The 22434-nt window shown below is 37.5% G+C and overlaps 1 protein-coding gene across 1 annotated transcript in view; it reads right to left on the reverse strand.

Moving 5' to 3' along the window:
* Window positions 1-2015: 2015 nt before the first annotated feature.
* Window positions 2016-22434, reverse strand: part of RNF128 (ring finger protein 128) — a 55164-nt gene continuing 34745 nt past the window's right edge. Inside the window, exons 3-7 of the mRNA XM_075184266.1 lie at window positions 18808-18879; window positions 11625-11707; window positions 9052-9148; window positions 6016-6181; window positions 2016-5051 (exon numbers count right to left, since the gene is read on the reverse strand). Of these exons, the coding sequence (XP_075040367.1) occupies window positions 4930-5051; window positions 6016-6181; window positions 9052-9148; window positions 11625-11707; window positions 18808-18879 (540 nt within the window). The 3' untranslated portion in view covers window positions 2016-4929. The remainder of the gene's footprint in view (window positions 5052-6015; window positions 6182-9051; window positions 9149-11624; window positions 11708-18807; window positions 18880-22434) is intronic.

Here is a 22434-nt window from a genome sequence, read left to right on the forward strand (position 1 = left end):
GCAAACATATAAACAGGTAGAAGTCATTACACTGCAGGGGTGGGAGAGTAACTGGGGGTCTAGAACTATAGGCCAAAAGGTACAAAATTTAAAGTTCAGGAGGCCCTGAAGAGGGGGTCGTGGAGGAGAACTGAAGGAGGCATCCATTATAGTAGATGTAACAGGTGTGAAGATCTGGTGAAGAGGTTTCCATTACCTGGGCATCAAGGCTTAGGCATGATGGAAGTTGATGTAGGGATATGAATATGAAGCTTTCAGGATAGAGTTGCTTCAGGCTGGAGAAGAGCCAGAGCATCCAGACTGATGTGGATGATGGTTGAGATGGGTTAGCTATAGTATGGTGATATGGCACGCTGCAGGAGTGGGGAGGCCCAGAGTTGGTTGATAGCCAGAAGATAGCGGTGATAGAGAACACAGAGCAAATATCCAGGGCAAATCTGTGGTTGTAGGATCAATGTGTCCTGATAGAAAAGTGGTAGGTACCAAATTTCTAGTTGCACAAAGTTGCATTTGCAGCCCCTTGCACCTGGAGAGGCAGATCTGGCTATTAATGTATAACTTCATTACAATACAGGCATTTACACACACACGTGAAGCACACCGCACATCCTAGTTAAAATTGGGAGCATTTGACAATAGAGCTCTTTGTATACAACTCTAGTAAAGAATTATACACAATTTTGCAATATGCTGAAAGCAAGAGGGAAAACAGGCATGATTCAAAGCTCCCTTTCTGGTAAATGGGATCCCCTATTTACTATAAAGGAGGAGTTACACTTTAAGGCTAGTCAGAATCTCAGCACAGATGAAAAAAAATGTTAGCTCAACAAAAGAGGATGGAATAGGGGGTCAATTTGGAGGGGGAGGGGGGCAGTAAATGTCACATGCAAAAGTCTAAAGTAAGGTACAAGTCATTTATATAAATGAGACTTATACTGTTGGAGAACTGTTTTTAGATAATCTTCCCTTTGCAGTCATTGGTCCATCTTGGAGATTTTCCCCTCCACAACCCTTTCTTCTTGCTCATTTTGTATTCATGTTTTTGGTTTTCTCCATGGAGGGGGTTGCTTCTACCATTTTAATAAAAATTATGTATAAAAATTGAAAATTATTAGATTGCTATGAATGTCAAACCGCAAAAATATATCTGAAAGGCTTTGTACGTGACTAGAAAACCGCATGTAGATCAAATGGAGTATTAGAAAGTGCATCAACAATTAAAATTACACAAAATAAAAGTGGACTATTTCCACTGTTCTCCACCTGCCTATTTGTACTACTGTTGTAAACCTAAATGCCATTTATTTCAAATTTGCCTAATGATGAAAGGATTGTTCATTTCTGCATTCTGTTATGCTTGTTACAGCTTTCCATACAGATAAACCTTCCTCCCAACCCCACAAAGAAAGAGCAGTCATACCCATGATCTGTACATGCATAACTCATTTAGTCCACATCCTGTAGGCCATGCACTTTTTGTCCACAGAAAATTGGAACTGTTGTTGGTATTAAACAACTATTTGGTTTTTTTCTTGTTAAAAGGTAAGTGGTGTCCAGCTTCACTGTTGCATTGTAGTATATGAATGATAACAAATTTTAGATGCAGAGCAAGAAAGGTTCCAATATCTAAGCCAATAACGCCCATCAGGGGCCCACGGAGGACTGTCAGGGGGGGGGTTTCCCCCCCAACCCCCAAAAAACCCCAACCCGCGCGAGAGCTATTTCGCATGCGCCCACGCATGCGCAGCAGCTCCGTTTCGGCAGCGCTGTCCTATACAGCAGCCGCGGCGCTGTCAAAGAAGCGTCCGCGGCGGTGCTGTATACGCTTCTTTGACAGCGCCGCGGCTGCTGTATAGGACAGTGCCTCTATAGTGGAGACTCAGAAACCGCCCCCTGCGTGCCCCACTGCCCATAGGTTTTACTGGGATATGTGGAAAAATAAAACAGAAGCAAAAACTAGAGAGATACTATAATAGAACAGTCCATATGCGCTATTAAAAACCATTATACAGCAGTACTATTGGAATACATTTATTTACATAATTTACCAATACAAATCAGGATATGTACAATATTTTAACATTTTACAGATACACATTTTTTAGATTACACCAAGAAAAAAAAAAAAAATTAAAATGCCATTATTAACTATTCACACATTTCTGTTCACATTTAATTGAGGTTACTGCATTAAAAATAAAGTGCTTTTTTTCTTTAAATTATATAGGGCCTGATATCAGAGCACATAAAATGTGGTAATGAATATAAAATATATATATATACTGTTAGTGTATGTAATTTTTCTAACAATTATGTTTAATAATTCCTCTTTATAATAATTTAATATAGTCATACTTTAGCCATTTTACACTAGTCCCACATTTCTCCACTAACCAAGCCCTTCTACATAGTTGCCGATCAGCAATGGAGAGATATTCCCATTTTATACCAGTTTTACCCAATGTTGACACTAAACCAGACACAGACATAGCTGCTGCAAGAGGTGTAATGACCACATCCACTGGTATAAGAAGGAGTGAAGAGATTGCAATATTTACTTTGAAGCGAATGCAAAGCTAGCAGACTTTGTAAGCTTAACTACAATAATGTGGCAAAGTCTTTAATATTTTACAAAGTCAAGCTGTAGACAAGACAGTATTGTATAGGGTTCAAACACTAGAAGCATGTTAGCAGGATGTCTTGACAACCCTATTAAGACTAATAAATTTTGGTGAGGCCATAGCAGCAAATGGCTCAAAGAAAAGGGAACGTATAGGGAGCCAAAAAGAAAGTGGCTAAATAATGAGCAAAATGAAACAAAATTGTGGATTTCAATTTCTTTTTTAAAATAGCGATGAATTATAAAGTGGTAATGAGTGGGGATGCATGGACTACAGTTTGCTTCCTCAGTTCCATATTGAATTACTTGCTTACTTGAATTATTTTAGTTGTAGGATTTCATTTTTAACAGAACATTAGGGCGAGCAAAGAACTAGGCAATAAAGCTGTTAAAATATCCTATTTCACCCTGCAAAAAGGAAATAAAAAACATTTATTTTCTTGTCCTAAGACAAAGAGGCTTTAAATGGCATACTGAGTGCAGTTGTGCACTAGCAGCTGCAGCAGCCTACAGGATTGCTCAGTTGCCACTTGGATTCCAATCAGAATTCTACAGTCTAAATTAAGTCTGACATCCGAAGATGAGGCGTGTGACAAGCAGAGTGGGCGGGATGTAGCAGATAAGCCATGGTTGGCCAATAGGTTGGCATGCAAATTATTAGTGCCTAAAAGCATTACATTAGCTACAAAACTTCAAAGGTTTGTGTTATATTACGTATGCTACTACAAACTCCTTACAACATTTAAACTTCTAGGAACTTGCCAAAACAGATTTTTGGTAGCAGAAAGGTTTCCTGTTAATATTTAAATTTACAATTTAGATTTCTTGATCAGTCATTTTATTATACTATAACCTATTGATGAAATTCAAAATTAAAATATGCTTTTTAATTAAATACTCTCTACGCTTTTATACTATCATTTTGTGTCCAGCAGACTGGAGCATTGCTGGATTATTAGTAAAATTGTATAATATAGAGAGAATAAAATGTAATGTTCAGTATATCCAAATATTTAAAAAGATACTGAAACTTGTCTTGGCCTCTCGGCTACAATATGTGATCTCATTAGTTGTATTTTGCCATCAGCAGTAAATGCCTTATGCATGTGGATGATTCATTTTGTCCGAACATAATAGATGAACAGGCCCTGCCCACATATGTTCATCTTATGCTCCATGACGAAAAAGGGTCATTGCCGTGGAGGGCATAAACGCACTTAAACATCACAATCTCATACAATATTTTATTTTCCTTTCTATTTTGTCCTTCACACATTAAACACATGCCACCAGATCACACAGGTGAGGTCATATATATCATTCCAAATCTGTTACTGATGAAGCTACATGGTGTCTGACTTCTCTGAGATGGTGATGTAAGGAAAGCAAGATAATTATAATTTATTTTGTTTTGTTTCCAAATTCAGAAAGATTTTATATAGTATGAATATTTTAAATACTGTTTAACAGGTGTATGAAACTTGAGGCTCTCTAACTACAGTAGAATTTTGAGTCCCAGCATGCCTTTCTATCCTCTAGGATGGATGAACATGATAGATAACTCCTGGGGGGTAAATGCATCAAGCTGAGAGTTTTCTGGCGGGTTTGGAAAGTAGAGATGTTGCCTATAGCAACCAATCAGATTCTAGCTATCATTTTGTAGAATGCACTAAATAAATGATAGCTAGAATCTGATTGGTTTTTCAAACCCGCCGGAAAACTCATGTTGATACATTTACCCCCTGGAGTTCTTTGAAGGTTGGAGAACCATTGGTTTGCGTGTGGTAGAACTCCACTGTTTGGGACGCGAAGGCATTTGCCATTTTCCTATGGATGTCAAACACTGCAGACTAATTACTGTGAAAGTTACAAATGTCATTAAGTGATGACTAACGTGATAAATATAACACATTTCATAGGATAGATTTAGTGAGATATTTAGTGCGTAAAATTTTTAAACTAGATTGCATATCTTTTCCCTTTTGGTTTGAGTTTGTTATTACAAGTCCGAGTTAAAATATGTATTGAATAAAAAGAATATGCACCATAAGGAGTTGGGAAAAGTCCAGCTAACAATTAATATGGGCCCCTGTAAAATGCCTAAGATTTCCAAATCCCCCCCCCCCCCCCCAACTATAACTTCCACATTTGTTTGTGATATTTACTAACAATGGAATTAAAACATTGCTCACATACAACTTTTCGCTTGATTTAAAAAAGACAGAACAAGTACATAAATGTGCGACTAAAACCATGCAGGTGGCTGGGCTGAAGGGTCCCAGATCTGCATTGTCCTTTACACGCCGAGCTCAGGATCTCACATTACGAATGTGGGAGGAGTCCTCGCTTTCAAAGGTTGGATTGTCCATGTGAGGAAGAACGTCAATTGCAGTGGCCGAGGTGTCATTGTTTACTAGCTCAACAGTCTCATCTACAAAAGATACAAAGATTAAGATAGATCAGTTAAATAGATTAGTTTAAAAATGACAGATTAGTAAATATTCGGAAGTCTCCCGGACATTACGGGAGAGTAGGCAACTATGAAATTGCTCCACTTCGCAGTCTCCAATGAGAATTATGGGGACTGCAGTATTCTACGTTAGTTTTCATAACATCTCCTATAGCTCCTGCGTTACTCAATTGTTAAATCACTAAATTACTTAGATTTGCCTTCACTCTATTTAAACAGCAGCTTATGTATGATTTATGGCAAAGAAACTAGATAAATAGGCCCTACAATTACCTATCAATAGTCTCCATATTCTGTATAAATTACATGTACAGTGGAAGCTCATTAACAGCTCAGAGATCAAACAAGTAATTTAGGTAGTACTTATTTAATATATTATCCTGATCTGCTAACCCAAGGAAAGAACTTATTTGGAGTTTGCCAAGATGAACATGACACAATCTGCACTAATACTGTGAAGTAATCTTATTATGTGAAGACCTAAAAAGACTACACACTGATGATTTTTTTTTGTTTCTAAACCACAGTTCAATGGTCTTGACACAAAAAAAAAAAAAAAAAAAAAAGGAAGGGATTACTTCATATTCCTATTTGGCAGCTATTCTGTATGTCATATGGTTATACACAAAATAGTACAGGTGTGGTTTTCTTTCCTGATATAATTGTTTCACCTATGATGGCTAACGTGTGTCACTCCAGGTGTTGTGAAACTACAAGCCCAGCATGCTTTGCCAGTAGATAACTAGCTGATAGCTGGCAGAGCATGCTGGGACTTGTAGTTTCACAACACCTGGAGTGTTGCAGGTTAGCCATCACTGACCTAGATGATAGTTTTCTGACTGAATTGTTGGTACATTAAATGTGGGATTTGTACATGATTATGTGCATACAGGGATGAATGGCAGCCTGGCATGAGCAGACTCACATATGGCTTCAGGTTCTCCTATTGGCTCATCAGCACCTCTGACCGAGGCGTATCCAGAAGACGCAGTCTCGCTACGGGTCTCATCCTCCACCTGCACTGAGCTCTGCGGAAGCTCACTGGATACAGTAGGTATGGGCACGTTTGTAGCCGGCTCTTCATCATCAGCCTTCAAACATTAAAATAAAACAAGCAAGCAAATAAATAAATATAGAATTGTTGCAATATTATTTCTATAATTATACATGTATGTGCCATGTACTTTATGTAGTAAATACATTTTAAAAAATGAATATGAAAGACCACAAAACCATAAAAGGACACAGTTGACAGGTTTGTAGGTGCAATGTAAAAAGTAAAAACCAACTTGTCAGTTTTGCTCTTTAATAAAGAACCGGACATTGTGTGGGTGTATCACAGCAAGAACGTTATAATGACCATGGGAGCCACAAGTTACAGGACCAGTGATAAAAGCCTCTCTCACCTTGACCAAAGAAATACTGAAATAGTTACCAAGGCGAATGGACATTACATGAAGAAATAGGGAAATGTTACCTTAACGGCCTACAATTGAAATGATCCCAGTATATATAGTGCTATATGTACCTAGTCTGTGCGTTAGCGAAGAAACTCAAAGCAAGTCAGTGTTATGACACTCAAGAATGACAACTTCATTATCACACTTGCAGAAGGAATATTCACTGATGAATAGTACCAGCTACAGTGCAAAGCAGCAGTCAACACCACCGCCAAGTATGACCAACATATGAACTGCATCCATATGTGGTACGGATGTCTAGGAAGCCAATAAATACTACAAAAGCTCAATAAAAAGGATACATTCAGAGCTACAATAGCCATGACAGCTGTACAGTATATGAATGTAAGATATTATGGGGTATATTTAATTAGCTTGGCGATTACGCGCCAGAACGGCCGGCGACGGTAATATGCGGTACTGCAATAAGGTGGATGTTACTTCGCACCTCATAGGGTTATGAAGGGAAACCCGTGGTGTTGTGGTACTGTATTACCTTGAGTAAAGCGCAGACTGCTAAGCTAAGTGAATAAGCCCCAATGACATCAAAATATGCAGATGCAGAATATGTTTAGCAGCTTATGCTAGCCAAGAGGTGATCAGGTTGAGCCAACAGCTAGAAAATCTCTGACAGCCAACAGTGACAATGAAGGGTGGTTGTTCTAGCATTGATCTTCTCACTATTTGCAAGCTCCAAAACATAAATGTCAGACACCACCACCTATGTGACCAAGTGGAACACGGTGTGATTGTGTTTATATACTGTGAGGCCAACTATCTGATAGCTTATGCTTTGACAAAGCCACCATCAAGACCAGGCTTGAAGTACTCGGAATAAAGATGGAACTCACAATAACCAGATGTCAAACTACAGTACTATAGGTCCTCTAATTTAAAAGCCATTGTTATTGAGAATATTATATATATATATATATATATATATATATATATATATATATATATATATATATATATATATATATATATATATATATATATATATATATATATATATATACACACACACACACACACTATCTATCGAGGGATCTAGAAATAGAGTTTACAAGTGTATCTCCGTGCAGAGTAAAAAGTAGTTTGTAGGTTTTGTCCTTTATTAAAAGCATTCTTTAGTTTCAACACAACTGGACTATGTAACAATCTTGTTAGCAGCAGAATTCAGGACAGAGGGTCCCATTTTACTTTGTTATCTGTTGTAAAGATTTTTTTGTTCTAGCTATATAATTTTTTTATTCTACTAAAAATAAGTATGACATCACTGTTTAAATGTCCAGATCACACTGGACAGATGAGATAAGCCGATATTGTGTTCAAGATATTGTCCATAAATCAGAGAAATTATGTGATTTAAAATCCAATAGCGGAATAACAAAGTCCAGTGACCCTTTATGGCTCTCTCCGATTACCTAGCAATGGGAATGCTGCCACAAAGATATTTTGTTTTCCACTATAACCGTTATTGGTTAATTAGGAACAATTATTGCATTCCTTGTATTCCAGATACAGTATAATAATAAACAACTGAAGCATGTTTCTTTCCCCATATCACACCAATCTGTACAGTGCTGGAGAACTGGTAACGTTATATAAATGATAACGATTGTATGCATATTTTGATAATTTGTCAAGTCAATGGAAAAAAATAAGATAAGTTGTTGAACATTTTAAATAAAGCCAACTGGAGTAAATTAACAGATTATATGGATAACCTAAACCTACTCTTCTGGTTTCCGCCTTTATTTAATACACAAATTTAAAAATATCATCATCTACACGCAGTGGAGAGAGCCATTTTGAGGCTGAACCAATATCCATAAGTTTGCAACTTATCCATTCCTAGAAACTATTGACATCACTAGTTTGAATTAAAAATTTTGAATATATAGAAATCCCTCATGCTTAGAATATGAGATTAAATATTTTTATTATCATATATCATTATATTGGTGGGCCTATTTTGTGAGAGTGGTCTGGAGACGTAGCTACATCTTTCTGGAGTGGAGTTTGTATGTCCTCCCTGTGTTTGCGTGGGTTTCCTCCGGGTGCTCCGGTTTCCTCCCACACTCCAAAAACATACTGGTAGGTTATTGGCTGCTATTAAATTGACCCTAGTCTCTCTCTGTCTGTCTCCCTGTCTGTCTATGTCTGTGTGTGTGTGTGTGTGTCTATATTAGGGAATTTAGACTAAGCTCCAATGGGGCAGGGACTGATGTGAGTGAGTTCCCTGCACAGCGCTGCGGAATTAGTGGCGCTACATAAATAAATGATGATGATGATGATGATGATCTTTCTGTTATTATCATAGCCCAGTTAACCAGTATAGATGGTACTTGACTTGGCTAGGTACTAAAATTGGTAATCTAGCTTATGCTATAGAAAAGTACTTGATGTAAGTATATAATGTGTGATAGTAGGTCTTTAAAGACCAACAAAATGTATAATACCTGTCAGAAGCACAATCTTGCAGTTTGGGGACTTACCTCAATTCCTAATGATTTCAGAATGTCGCACTTGCACATAGGGCATGTTCGGTGCTCAAGTAACCAGGGGTCAATGCAGTTCTTATGGAAGAAGTGACTATAAAAACATACAATTAGACAAGATTATTAAGAGATAAACAACCGATAATGAAAAAATAAGATCTGTACGTAACAAGCAACCCACTAGCAACCCACCACCTCCCGTGGAGCCCTTCTGCTCCACGAGAGGTTTCTCCCTGAGCTCGCCTTATAGAAATATAACATTATTCATTGTCTTTGGGCCCTAGGATATAGGTCTAGTAGCACATTCTGTTTATTTGTAAACCTCCACTTTTATAACGCCTACATATTATTCAGCGTTCTACAGAGAAAAATCACCATTCATATAAGTGTTATTGTGAAATGTTAGTCATCTAGATTCACAGCTTATGATGCAGATTTTAATTAGCAATTTACTTCCTCTAAATATTTTAATGCGGTTTTCAACTAAATATAATAAAATGGCATGGTGACCCACAGCTTAAGAACCATTGACCCAAGAGATACAGTGATTATGAAAATGAACCTGAACCTACCAATACATACTGCCATGAGTGTAATAATACTTTTAGGAGAGAGGGTTCATTTTGAATATGGTCACCACAAGGAACACTTTCTTGTATCATAGCCAAAATAGTGATTAACAGCGTTGGTTGTACATTTACCAATGACTTCAGTAGTTCAAATGCCTGTATACATTTTTTTCCTTAAATTTTCATGTATGGATTTATTGAAAATCAGAGACATTTTTAGCAATGAAGAGCCTGCAGGTGGCACTGTTCCCACTGCTGGTTAGAAATAGGTGTACCCTCTGGAAACGGCTAATCTCTCATACATTAGCTATTCTTGTTGTTGTTCTCTTAAAGAAAAGAAGGCATGAGAAAAATAGACATGTTTATGTCCATTTCTGCATAGGGATGGAGAAATATATATATATATATATATATATATATATATATATATATATATATATATATATATATATATATATATATATATATATATATATATATATATATATATATATATATATATATATATATATTTATATTTTACAGGAATAAGTGGAAGAGCATTAAACCTGCCAGGGAGGGATCAGAAGATCCCTCATCGACTGTGAATTTGAGGTTGGCTTCAGCAGGTCTTGCCTATAGCTAAAGCAATCACGGAATGTCCAGAAAAGTTAGGCTTTTCAAGGCTTGATAAGTAGCTCCACTTCACAGCAGTGGCGGATCCAGGGGGGGGGGGGGGGGCGATCGGGGCATTCGCCCCCCCCCTAGCAGCAAAAAGCTAGGTCCCAGCCAGCGACCACAATGGGAGGGGGCGGGGCCAATCGCGGGTGGAAGGCGGGGTTAACGCAGGCCAGCCAATCAGAGCAAAGGAGGGGCGTGATTATGCAAAATCGCCCCCCCTAAACATAAAGTCTAGATCCGCCCCTGCTTCACAGTCCCCAATGAGAATAATGGGGACTGCAGTATTCTATGTTGTTTGCATAACATTTCCAATAAGCTCCTGCATTACTCAATTATTAACTAAATTCCTTAGATTTGCCTTAACCATGTGGAATCACCCATTTCTGCATGATTTAAGGCCCTATAATTACCTATCAATAGTCTAGATATTCTATATAAATTACATGTACAGTGGAAGCTCATTAACAGCTCACAGATCAAACAAGTAATTTAGGTAGTACTTATTTAATGCAGAAATATTATCCTAATCTGCTAACCCAAGTAAAGAACTTATTTGGCGTTGGCCAAGAGGAACATGGCACTAGGGGGCCAATTCAGTTCAGCCGCGTTAGGCATAACGTGGCCTGCGCAGTATTACCATTAGTACGGTAACTTTACCGCAAATTTTTGCTCACAGCCTTCGGAGCCGCACGCAAAAATCCAGATTAAAATTATCGTATTAACGGCAATCCTATTAGCGCCGTGTTATTCCTAGAACCATGTGGCTGAAGTGAATCGCTCCTTAAACTGCACTAATGCTTTGAAGTAATCTTATTATGTGAAGACCAAAACACACTGATGACATTTTTTTTTGTTTGTTTCTAACCAAGGATCACTGGTCCAAAAAAAAAAGTACAACAATTTTAAATGAATACTAATTGATGATTTTGTTCAAATATAGCTTTAAGGAGAATATCACAAAAGGACAGTGATGAATACACATATATATTTGCAGATTCAGCAACTTGCATTTGATCATTGAAATTTTTCAAAACAAAACTACTAATTGATCTAGCAACATATAAAAAGGTAAACACAATTTAAAACTGGCCCACAGTGTTGTCATTTACAACAAGTATATAGATCTATATTGTTTTTTAGATTAATATGTATACTATTAATATAATGTGTACTATTAATATAATATGATACAATATTATTATTATTATTATTATAATAATATGTATACCTTATTGCTTTGTGGCAACAACACAGTTAACTGTGCCCCATTTTCCATAAATGTACCCAATAGTGTGACCCTAGGCCCTGATAAATGTGCTTAATGTTAGCAGAAACACGTACTTGCAGGTTAGAATGCGTACAACATCATTTGCTTTGTAGGTTTCGATACACACAGCACAGCTATCACCATCTGGACCAAGCACCTGGGGAACAAACACATAATATCCATGAGTCATTCAGAGGACAGTATAACACAGATTAACAATGTTGTCTTTTGTCTTTTGCAGTATGAAAATTATGTGTTTCCATAGGGGTCAATGTCCACAAATGTCCTTGTACATGCAGGCATTATCTGAAAGTATTTAACACACATTCGCAAAGCTTATTAAATGCACTTTGATAAAAAGAAAATTAAATGTACTTACACACATTCAAATGGAGTCAATTTCGTCATTGCCTGTTCAGCCATATAAATAACCTGGGCAGTGGCACTGGGCACTTAATAATTAAATGGGAGCCTTGTTGTCAGTAGGAGGCTCCCACATAGGCCGCACTGTATCTGGCTGTACCCAGTAATTCAATGGGAGTCTGTCTGTATGTGTCTCCTATAGTTATCTTTTCTCATTGCCTAGGCAAGTGCATGTTCATTATTTTAATATATTAGACTATATTTTAAACAGTAAAATATAAATATTTCAGCTGCAGAATATTTAAAATGGGATCTAACTTTTGTAGGTGGTTTGTTTTTGTTTAGTTGATTTAAATTAAACATATTTAAATGAAAAAAAAAGTTATTTTGTCTTTTGGTGCTTTATTATATAAACAGCTAACCTCTATTGGTGGAGCTTACTTATCCAACAGAGGCGGTACTCCCTGTTCCTCAAGCGCAATCAAACATTGTTAAAAAAAAAAAAAAAAAAAAAAAGAAGAGGCGGCATTAAAAAAACAAAACAAAAACAAAGCTTTATTTTTGGAATAAATTGGAATAACACTTTCTAATGCAGTACTGTTTACATATTTATTTATTTATTAAAAGAAAAACAAAACAAAAACAAAACTTGTTGGTTATATAGGCGCCACTAGCTCATCAGTGTTGCTTCTTCCCCTTGAATCACTGTTTTCAAACCTTTTGATTTGGAGCAGGCAGCAGAAGATTTGAAAGTTTAATGCTTCTGTTTGTCACAATATCGGACGATTGTATTAACAGAACAGGGAGTACCAAATTAATGCTTGATAAATAGGCTCCACTAACAGAGGTAATCGCTGGTGGTAACCCTATTAATGTAAAAGGCTGAAGCAAAATAAAGTCCTTTTTTGAGCAAAAATCACCAATTTTCTCCAGAAAAAATGCTTTTCATCATTTGTAGTTTTAGGTACAGAACAAGGGCTGATTTATCAGCTCGTGGTTGTACGATGTTTGTTTTTGAGGTTGTGCAGAGTGCTTTCCCCCTGTGGTTAAAACTTGTCAGCCAGCCCCTGATTTAACCTATATTTGTATCAGACACAGGCTAGAATATAAACTTTCATGGAGCAGAGTACACCCACCCCCCAGGTCATGTACCAGCATGTTATTACTGGTCCTTGTTTGCTCCCCAGCTCAGTGCAGCTTATAGTGTTTGCACTTTAATGTAATCAAGACAAACCAGTGCTGAATTTTTGACATGGAGTGAGCACTCCTGTCATGCTAAATGGTGTTAGAGGTGGGTTGATGACTTTTCTATCAGAGTCCAGTGAACTCCGATATTAAAAATGTCATAACAAACAGGAGTTATCAAGCATCTGATGAAACAACACTACCTCCAGGGCCAAAGTTTTGCAGTCAGCATGAGAACAGGTCTAACTAGTCTTGAACAACAAGAGGCTCCTATGTGAATAGAAGAGCTGTAAGTCACTAGAGGGATCTTTTGCTGATGTTATACATAAGGAATAAGCGGATAAGAGGAGAGGCAGTTTTCCGGCAGTGACTCACAGCTCTGCTCCCTCTAGAAAAGCCTTGTTATTGTTAACAAGAGACACTGTACATTCACAAACTCTGTTCAGCTACAAAATATCACGAAAAAGAGCAAAAGTTGTAACAACGTAAACATTTTTTTTTAAGAGGCCAGTCATGCTATTCTAAATATAAATTGGAAAAGGGAAATATTAAAAAAAATTTGTTCCAAATAATCTAGACACTAGTCATACCCCCAATTATTTCTATGATTTTATATTACTCACAAATATTTGGATAATATAAAAAAAAATGCCTTTTATATACATTATATTGTTTAGGATCTACAACAAAGACAGGAGCCTATTCAGCGATTGGTGTAAATGAACAGAGTGCACCATGAGTGAGCTCCATAACTGCTGTTGACAGGCCGCATATTATCTGGACCATATTACTGTATACGCTCCAAATCTAATGAGTAAATCTGTATTATAGCTATAAACACTAGACCCCTCAGGAAAGGGGGCATGGCCACATCACCAAGTGGGTGTCGCAATGCCTCTGGGTGACTTTCCAAGCGCTTCTGAGGTGCTAATGCCACCAAACCCCCTGCCCAAAAAGCTACTCTGCATTGCTGTGCACACCCAAGGACCCAAGTACATAACTCCCAACAGTCTGTGGACCCACCTTATTCAAGACAGTTGGTAAGTATGCTGTATGTATAAACTCCCCCATGGATCTAGAATATGTAATACAATGAAGAATTCATTTTTTGTTATGTATCCAAGGCGAGTACAATGAGCATTTGTTCCAGAAAGTCTGTGGAGGAATATCTACTTTAGTAAATTTGGCAAATAATGTGGTTATGTAAAGGAGTGGTAGCGAATTTTTTGGGAATGGGTTTGATTTTTTTTATATAAGTATCCATTTAAAGAAAACATAGATAATAACACAGCATATTGTAAAGTCCAGCAGTGACTAATAGCAAGTATAGCGCTAAAGTAATACAATAGCAGAGTTGGAACATTTTGTCACTAGTTGGATAATGAACATTCTACAATTACCGGCATAGGGACATGTATAGTGATCATAGTAACAAGTGCTTACAAGAGTCTGACTTGCAAACTTAGTTTGTTCAGGGAAAAGAGCTACCATCAAGCAACATCTAGTGATGGAGGAGTCCGCATCTCAGTTATCCCACAATACAAAATGTAAAAAGCTTGGCCAGAGAGATGCATGAAAAGTAATATCAGGCCCAAGGATTTTTAGGATAGTTGGAGGATTTTGATGCTATGTCAAGTAGAATTGCTGATTTTAACAAGAAAGCCTCTTACATTAGTAATGATACTGAACTTGTGTGCGAGTTTTAGACATTTAACAAAAAAAGGTTTATACCTTTTTTTTAAGGTTTAAAGCATTTTGAATAATAATGTGGTAATACAAAATATGTTTCAAGGGTTTTTTGTTTTGTTTTTTTTTTTTTTAATACTTTGGGCAGGAGGATGTATAGGTCCAACTTTATTTCAGTGCCAGGCCAATTAAGCCCGTATTCTAGCACCAAAACTTGCAATTTGAGACTGGATTGTTTTGGGTTTGTGGGCCATACAGGGCCGGATTAAGGGAATGGAGGCCCCTGAGCTAAGGGGGCCTCCATTCCCCCATGAGGCCCCCCCCATGATCCGAGCTGCCCCCCCCTCCCCCGTGATCCGAGCTGCCCCCCCTCCCCCGTGATCCGAGCTGCCCACCCCCCCGTGATCCGAGCTGCCCCCCCTCCCCCGTGATCCGAGCTGCCCCCCCAGCACTTACCTCCTTCTCCGGCGCGCTGTAGTCTCTTTACTGAGGAGATCTCGTGAGAGTGAGACTCACGAGATCTCCTCAGTAAGGAGACTACAGCGCACCAGAGAAGGACCGCAGTGAAAGTGCTCAGCAGCACTGATCGACCGATCAATACTGCTGCTGAGCACTTTCAAGGGCCCCCTGGATGCCATAGGCCCCTGGGCTGTAGCCCAGTTAGCCCTATGGTTAATCCGGCCCTGGGGCCATGGCATCAATTCATGGGTCAATCCCAACATATCAGGAAGATCAATGTGGATACTTAATAGAAGCTCACAAATCACCATCACACACACACACACACAACATAAGATGCGAAGCAGCTGGGGCAAAACATTCCAAGATCTCCAAATTGTAGTAAATATGCCACAATTCTCCATTTTCTACATCGGGGTTGCCAATTATCAGTAAATGTGCTGAGACACAATCTAAATCCCGTTTACGCAACACTAAACACTGAGATATATCACTAATGATTTGTATAGGGATCTGAACTGCATAATTACAAACCCTGACAAATGTTGGTACATTTACAAATATACCACTTACCAAAATTTTATATTTTTTTTTTAAAAAAAACAAAACATCAGTAGAAAAATGTATTTAAGTATCGGCAAACCAGGATTGCAGGTATGTTAAAGTGATACATAAATTCTTTACTCAGAAATCCAGGATTACTGGATAGAAGATAATTAAGTCTCCTGTCCTACGAAGTACCAGGATAAACTTTGAGTCATCTAAATGGGCCAATTATGTGTCACTTTAATTAGCACTGTAATCTTCAAACAAGAGAAGCAACACATTCATTTATACCCGCACACTGCATAATGAAAGTGGGTCAAACCCTGTTTCTGAACTGGTTTTCAATACTCAAACTAGAACATATGAAGGCAAGTCAGGTGGTTTAGACAGCTTAATCATAATAGGACACTTTCTAGTGTATATTGAGAAATATAAATTTCTTCATCCTGTGATAAAGAGAACAAATTGCCATTGGGTTTAAACATGAAATGAAAAATATTAAATAAGGTGGACACTAAATGGTCACACCAACCACGACTGTGTCCTCCATTTCCCTGCCGAGGTCAAAATAAAAAAGGGGATTGGGCTTATAGGATATTTATATCAGGCCATGCAGCGGCTTGTGGGGCTATACCAGGTCATGTAACTAAAAAGAGGAATCCATTTTATACCATAACACACATGCCATGTAAATATTTTATACTGCAATAAGTCAATTTATTTTCAACAAATTTGCTCATCAGGTAGAGGATGTATATCAGATAGGGCTTTTTCTGCTTTACCCTACACGTGTAAGGGGTTACAGACAATATAAAGTATTGCGATGCTACTTCTACCAACACAATCTTTGTTCTGTTAACACCATCTCAGAATGGTATTAACCGAGACAACTAAAAAAAAAAATAAAAAAATAAAAAAAAAGAAAATCTAGAGAATTACATTTTTTTTTTTTTATTTTTTTTTTTTTTAAGTGATCATATTGTTTTTTTTTAAATGAAAGGACTATGGCCTGCTCCACAAAACAAGTAATTAAAATATCTTTTGCGCTACCAGTGCTATGGAAGAGATTTTGTTACTGGACCCATAGCCTCTCTGACCTGTAACACACCAGCGAGTCAACAGGGGGCCTCCATGAGCCAAGTTCCTTCCTACTCCGTGACAAAGCTAAAATGCACAGAGACATGGTAAATCTGAAAGATTTTTTTTTTCCTTTCTTTCCATAAAGTGGATACGTTGACTCTAATCTTTTTGCTGTATGCGGCAGAGTGGTGAGGGCTACAAACATTTCTCAAATAAAAACAAAACCATGTTTGAAAAAATTAGGGAAAAAAAAAAGCATTGAAAAACTGCCTCATAGAAGAATTCCCCTCCCTCCCCTTAGTGTGCGCTTCTTCATTCCTGCAGTTAGTGTAGAGGTAATAGAAGTACAGAGGTGGGGGGAGAGTCATTAATGAAAGTCCAGGCCAGAGTCTAAATAAAATAAAATGTTTCTTATTGAGTGAAGTGACCTCCTTCCAGGTGTTGCACTATTCTCATAGCAGCCCATTGAACAATATTCATTTACATACAATGAAAACATACATTAAAACTATATTAGACCTACATAAGTAAATGAGGCAATATAAAGTGTGATATACAATACTAATGGCCTTATAAGTCCAAGTGAAGTCCTGCCAGGCTGCCAATAATTGGCTTATAGAACAGATTGGGGTCATATCCTGTATCAAATTTCATTGCACTAAGATACGTAAATCACTTTAATCCATTAACTGGATATTATTTCTTGAGGATCTTCTAGTGTGCTGGACAGGCTAAGAGTATAGGATGTGTGTGTTCGTTTATGCAGAATGTGTGTTTAGGAATGGGACTATTGACCTCTGTGTGAAGGGCGTATCATAATGCTGTGTCTACAAAATAAATATACAATATAAAAGGCTTGGTTTCTTGCGGTTTAAAAAGGTGTCAGCACAAGAGTAAAGGGTAAGAAAGCTGCATCTGTAAAGCAGCCATAACCGGCTCCACAGCGCTTTTAAGTAGAATGAGGCTGTTCATTTTATCCAAACGCCGGCATGGGAGTTGAAGAGTTACAACCCATACATCCAACATTACTTGGTATTAGAGATGGTCACTGACCCCCGTGTTTTGGTTTTGGATCTGGATTACCTTCGTGTTTTGGTTTTGCAAAACCGCCATTGCATGTTGTTTCGGTTTTGGTTTTGTTTTGCTATTTTTGAAAAAAATACAATTTTTTTGGTCTAAAATAACCTAATTTAGTGGTCCACCAGTTTCTTAGATAAGTGAGGTAATTCTAATAAATTATGAAAAAACAGTTTAATCCCTGGTAGGCCGTCCTTAATTCGAACACTTGTCTGCAAATTATGCAGACAAACCTGGTTGTCTACCTCCTCCATCTTTGATTATCGGCAATGTAGCCATCGTCTTTGGGTGTATATTACACCCTCCACTTGTAGTTGAATAGAAAAAAAAAAAAAAATCAGCCTGCACAGACTGCGAAACTAGAAAGTAAAATTACATGGACCACGGTAGTTTGGTGGCTAAGTAAACCCTAGTCCCAAATGCTGTCTGCAATAAAAAAAGCAACAAAAAAACCCACCACCACCTGACCAGGTCAGCTGAAGGGAGCAGTGTTCCGCGATGTTTATCCCACTCTAACCTCTATCCTACAAGCAGTGTTGTCGGTATATTCTAAAAAGGCAGCATATTCTTATGATCAATTTTTCATCCAAACGTACATAATTGTCAGGTCAACAGAGCTTTAAACATTTTGCATTTTAATTTTTGTTTTTACATAAGACTCATGTTCTGGTTTATAAAAGTAATGTTTAAAATCTGATCCTGATGTCAGTGTTGTTGACACAAAACCGCAGGGTATAGAAATAAATGAGTTTTAAAGAAAATGTGACCCAAAAAAAAATGGTTTTAATACTTTTCCAATGAAAAAAAAAAAGTTGGAGTTCTACAATTACCACACAAGTTATGCATTGCTATTAATTTTACCTTATCTCCTTGTTTGATGGTACGAAGTTCAAGCTGACCAATGACTTTCTTTGCTTCATCTTTTAACCGTGTCTGTAACAATAAAAGTGAAGCAATGTATTAAGTGGCTGAATACTGCACGTTGTCTGTAAAATAAAGAGCTGAAAACAAATCTAAGATGTCCTGACATTTCCAAGGTAAAACACCCCCCCAAACACTTTGCTTAATTATTAGGTCAATGTATGAACATACTTGAACTGTAAGGTAGGACTCTTTGTAGTTACTGGATTTGGACTTCTAGAATAATCACGGAGTGAACACCTAGAATATTCGCGTGTCTTGCCTTCTGGAATGATCTGGTAAATTCCCAAATGCATGTGTTATGGCCAAGTTCCCTATTAATTGAGGGTGAGGGTATCCATTATCTCAAGAATGAGAGCCAATCAGAAAAAAAAAAACAAAACCCTTTCCTTTAATTCAGCAACCACAAAATACATAAATGTGTTCAAATATCCTTAGCATCTGAAAAAAGTTTTTGTTTGTAATTCATTTGGGTATATTACTCAATAATACAGCCAATGTTTTACACTTACAGTAACTACAGGAGCTGTCTCCAGCATGCTGTCCTTTTGCTGAAAGTTAGGGCACAGATTTTCTTTGCATAGTGCTCCTGTAGTGTTGGAGGCCTCTTCTAATCCCATAATCACAGTTTCCCAAATTGCCACACAGAGCCCCCAAATCACATTTTCATAAGCATAAGCAGTAGCCCAATTGGACACATACAGATTCAGTACATACGTAACAATTTACAGCAAGCATTAACTTAATCCCTTGCTCAATTCTCAATTGAAGAGGCATCATTTAGTGAGGATGGAGCTCAATTAATGTGATAGCAGTACTGAGTATTGCTGAAGCCAAGTACGTGGGTAAGATGTGACTGACAAGTGAGAAAGTGGTCCCAAATCTTGTTGCTGAAATGTAGCCATGAATGTAGAGAACAATGAGCATTGTGCAGTTGCAATGGATAGTGCAGTCAATAGAAGGTGGTGGTTACTGGGTATTAACAATTTGGTAGTTTGATGAGAAGACTTGGGGAAATTGAAGACTTGAAAAAAAATTGCTGGCCCAACGAGTTTCAATTGATAATTGACCTGTTAATTCATGTTTTATCGCTGCGAAAAGCGCCAATAAGAGATTATAGTTAACGGGCCAGTTGTGCGATTATTCTTAAATAGGGGCCCAAATAACAGAGCAAGAGAGTTGGGTAAACTCAATTTAGTAGTTCTTCCTCTTAACCACTGGCATCTCAGGATGGTCATTTTTTCCAGATGAGATTAGCCCACAGTGAAACTGAGCAGATATGTAGCAATAACACAATTTCACAAACTAACAGGCAAATATGTCATAGTCTCAGATTAAAACCAGATAACATTACAAGTCTCTTAAATGGGTGTATTCTCACAATGACGTGCCTTATCAGTACAGTCAGTCATGGAAAAAGTCAATCATATCACACTAATACTTTATTTAATTTTGTAAAGATATATCCCACTTATTGATAGATATACAACCCTAACTGAAACCAGTTGAATGTTATAATTCATAATGCTGTATTCTCCTGGAAAATCTTTATTGAAACCATTTCTAGACAGTTTATCTACAGTAAGAAAGCCATTCCATAAAAATGTTTAAGATATGTCAGAAAACCAAACCTTTACTCAGATCAGGAACTACAGAATAAAAAATACAGGAATAATTTTCCCTACATAGAAAGCACATTGTCAAACATTGTGCAATAGTTGCATTTGCTGTGTAGCCTGTTTGAGTCTTGAGTGGATTAAAACTTCTATTTGTCTTTAGTGGCTCTCAAATCATGGGCCCACACATCACACGCTTTGCGTCTCGCTAACTTATTTACCAAAAATCCACATATCTTTAATGTTTGCTACAGACAAAAGTTACCTTTGGTTCATAATCCCCAGATATTTTGAAGTTTTCTAAACTATTCCCTTAAATATTAAACTAATTTCACATTTATGATTGTTTGTAAATCCTTTAGCAATATAAGAGGCCCTAAACAATTAGACCTCTAGACAAAAGATTAGGCACCACCCCTCTACAAATCCACCCTCCCCTTCACCAACTCTGCTTTAATGTATCTGTAGCTGGGATTATTTGAGCTAAGGAGAGGGGAAAGAAAAAAAAGCATGTTTTCTTCATTTAAACCACACACAGAGGTACAGGCTCCTCCTCTCAAATTTAGCAATAACACTTTTAATGATACCCCATGTAGATTCTGAGCGAATACCTCTTCTGTCCTCGAATGGGTATAACCTATAATTGTATTACTTTAAAAACTTGTTTTTACATTTAACAACCAGTTTGTAAATGTACCCCAACTCCAAAGTCTACCAAGAGTGAACTTATTTTTCAGTATTATAGCCAGGCTCTGAGCTTGCAAGAATACACCAAGAAACTCATTCATTTCCTCCCTTTGTATGGTGTCTATGACCACCGCCTGAGCGTTGATCATGGAAGAAGAAAATGCTACAAAAACACAAATAAAATAAAATCTCTGCATTTGCCTCTCTTGCACTCTTATTTTTATGGAAGATATTACTTGATGCCCCTCTCAGATGTGTGGTGGACTAGAGGTTTTTTTTTTCTAGCAAACTGTACACCACACCACAATGCCTACCCCAGCCAGCCTTCACAGTGCTATCACTTGCGATACCTACCCAAGTACCCAATTCCACACTACAATGCAATAACATACCACTTACTTGGCTGTGAGGCTTGTGCCAAGTGGCCAATCCATCAACGTGTGAACTGCACAGTTCCTATTTTGCCCATTTTACCAGGAACCCTCATATGCAAATCCAGACAGGTATGGTGTCTATGCATTCAATACAATCTGTATTTTTGTGTTTTTTCAGTCGGATACCTAGGGTTAGTGTAAGGTGGTAGTAACCGGCTATTTTTTTTCTATACTTTTTTTAAACAGCAAAAACTCAGCTGTAACTTTATACTCTGCTTTGTATTCCCTCGAGTTTGTGTGGTTTCAATATATAGGTTGCTTTGGCACAGCAGTATGTTTTCTATGGCAGTTCTTTTTGTGAATACATTATATTTGGATGCCCTGCAGAAGCCACAAGTCTGTGGTACCAAATTTACACCATTTTAAGAAAGGATATTATCATTTTGTATTAAAAAATGTAGGTGCCCAAATTCTAGTTTTATGTATGTTCCACATTACACTGCAAGATGCACATGACCCATAATATGAGCAGGTTAACAGCCGTATAATAATGCACATATTTCAAATATACATGTATTTATGCATGGAAAAAAAAAGCTCAATTTTGGTGAATGTAAAGCTGAACTTTTCCTGAATAAAGCCTAGCTGTGGGCAGTTTGCATGAATGAGCTTTTGCTCCTCTATTCCAGCATTGCCTGGTCACTAGTCACATTCCTGGCTAACAAGCTGTCTTCTGCAACACTTCTCTTGATATGGATAGGTACAAAATGATCAGATTCCACAAGCATAGCAGGACATTTAGAGATAGCCGTGCCAGTCTCTCATTATACAAATCAATCATCTACGCTTGTACATTAACCTACAGACGCAAGCCAGCCACATAAAAATCC

The sequence above is a fragment of the Mixophyes fleayi genome, chromosome 9 (assembly GCF_038048845.1).
Source record: "Mixophyes fleayi isolate aMixFle1 chromosome 9, aMixFle1.hap1, whole genome shotgun sequence".
In the NCBI taxonomy this organism is placed as follows: Eukaryota; Metazoa; Chordata; class Amphibia; order Anura; family Limnodynastidae; genus Mixophyes; species Mixophyes fleayi.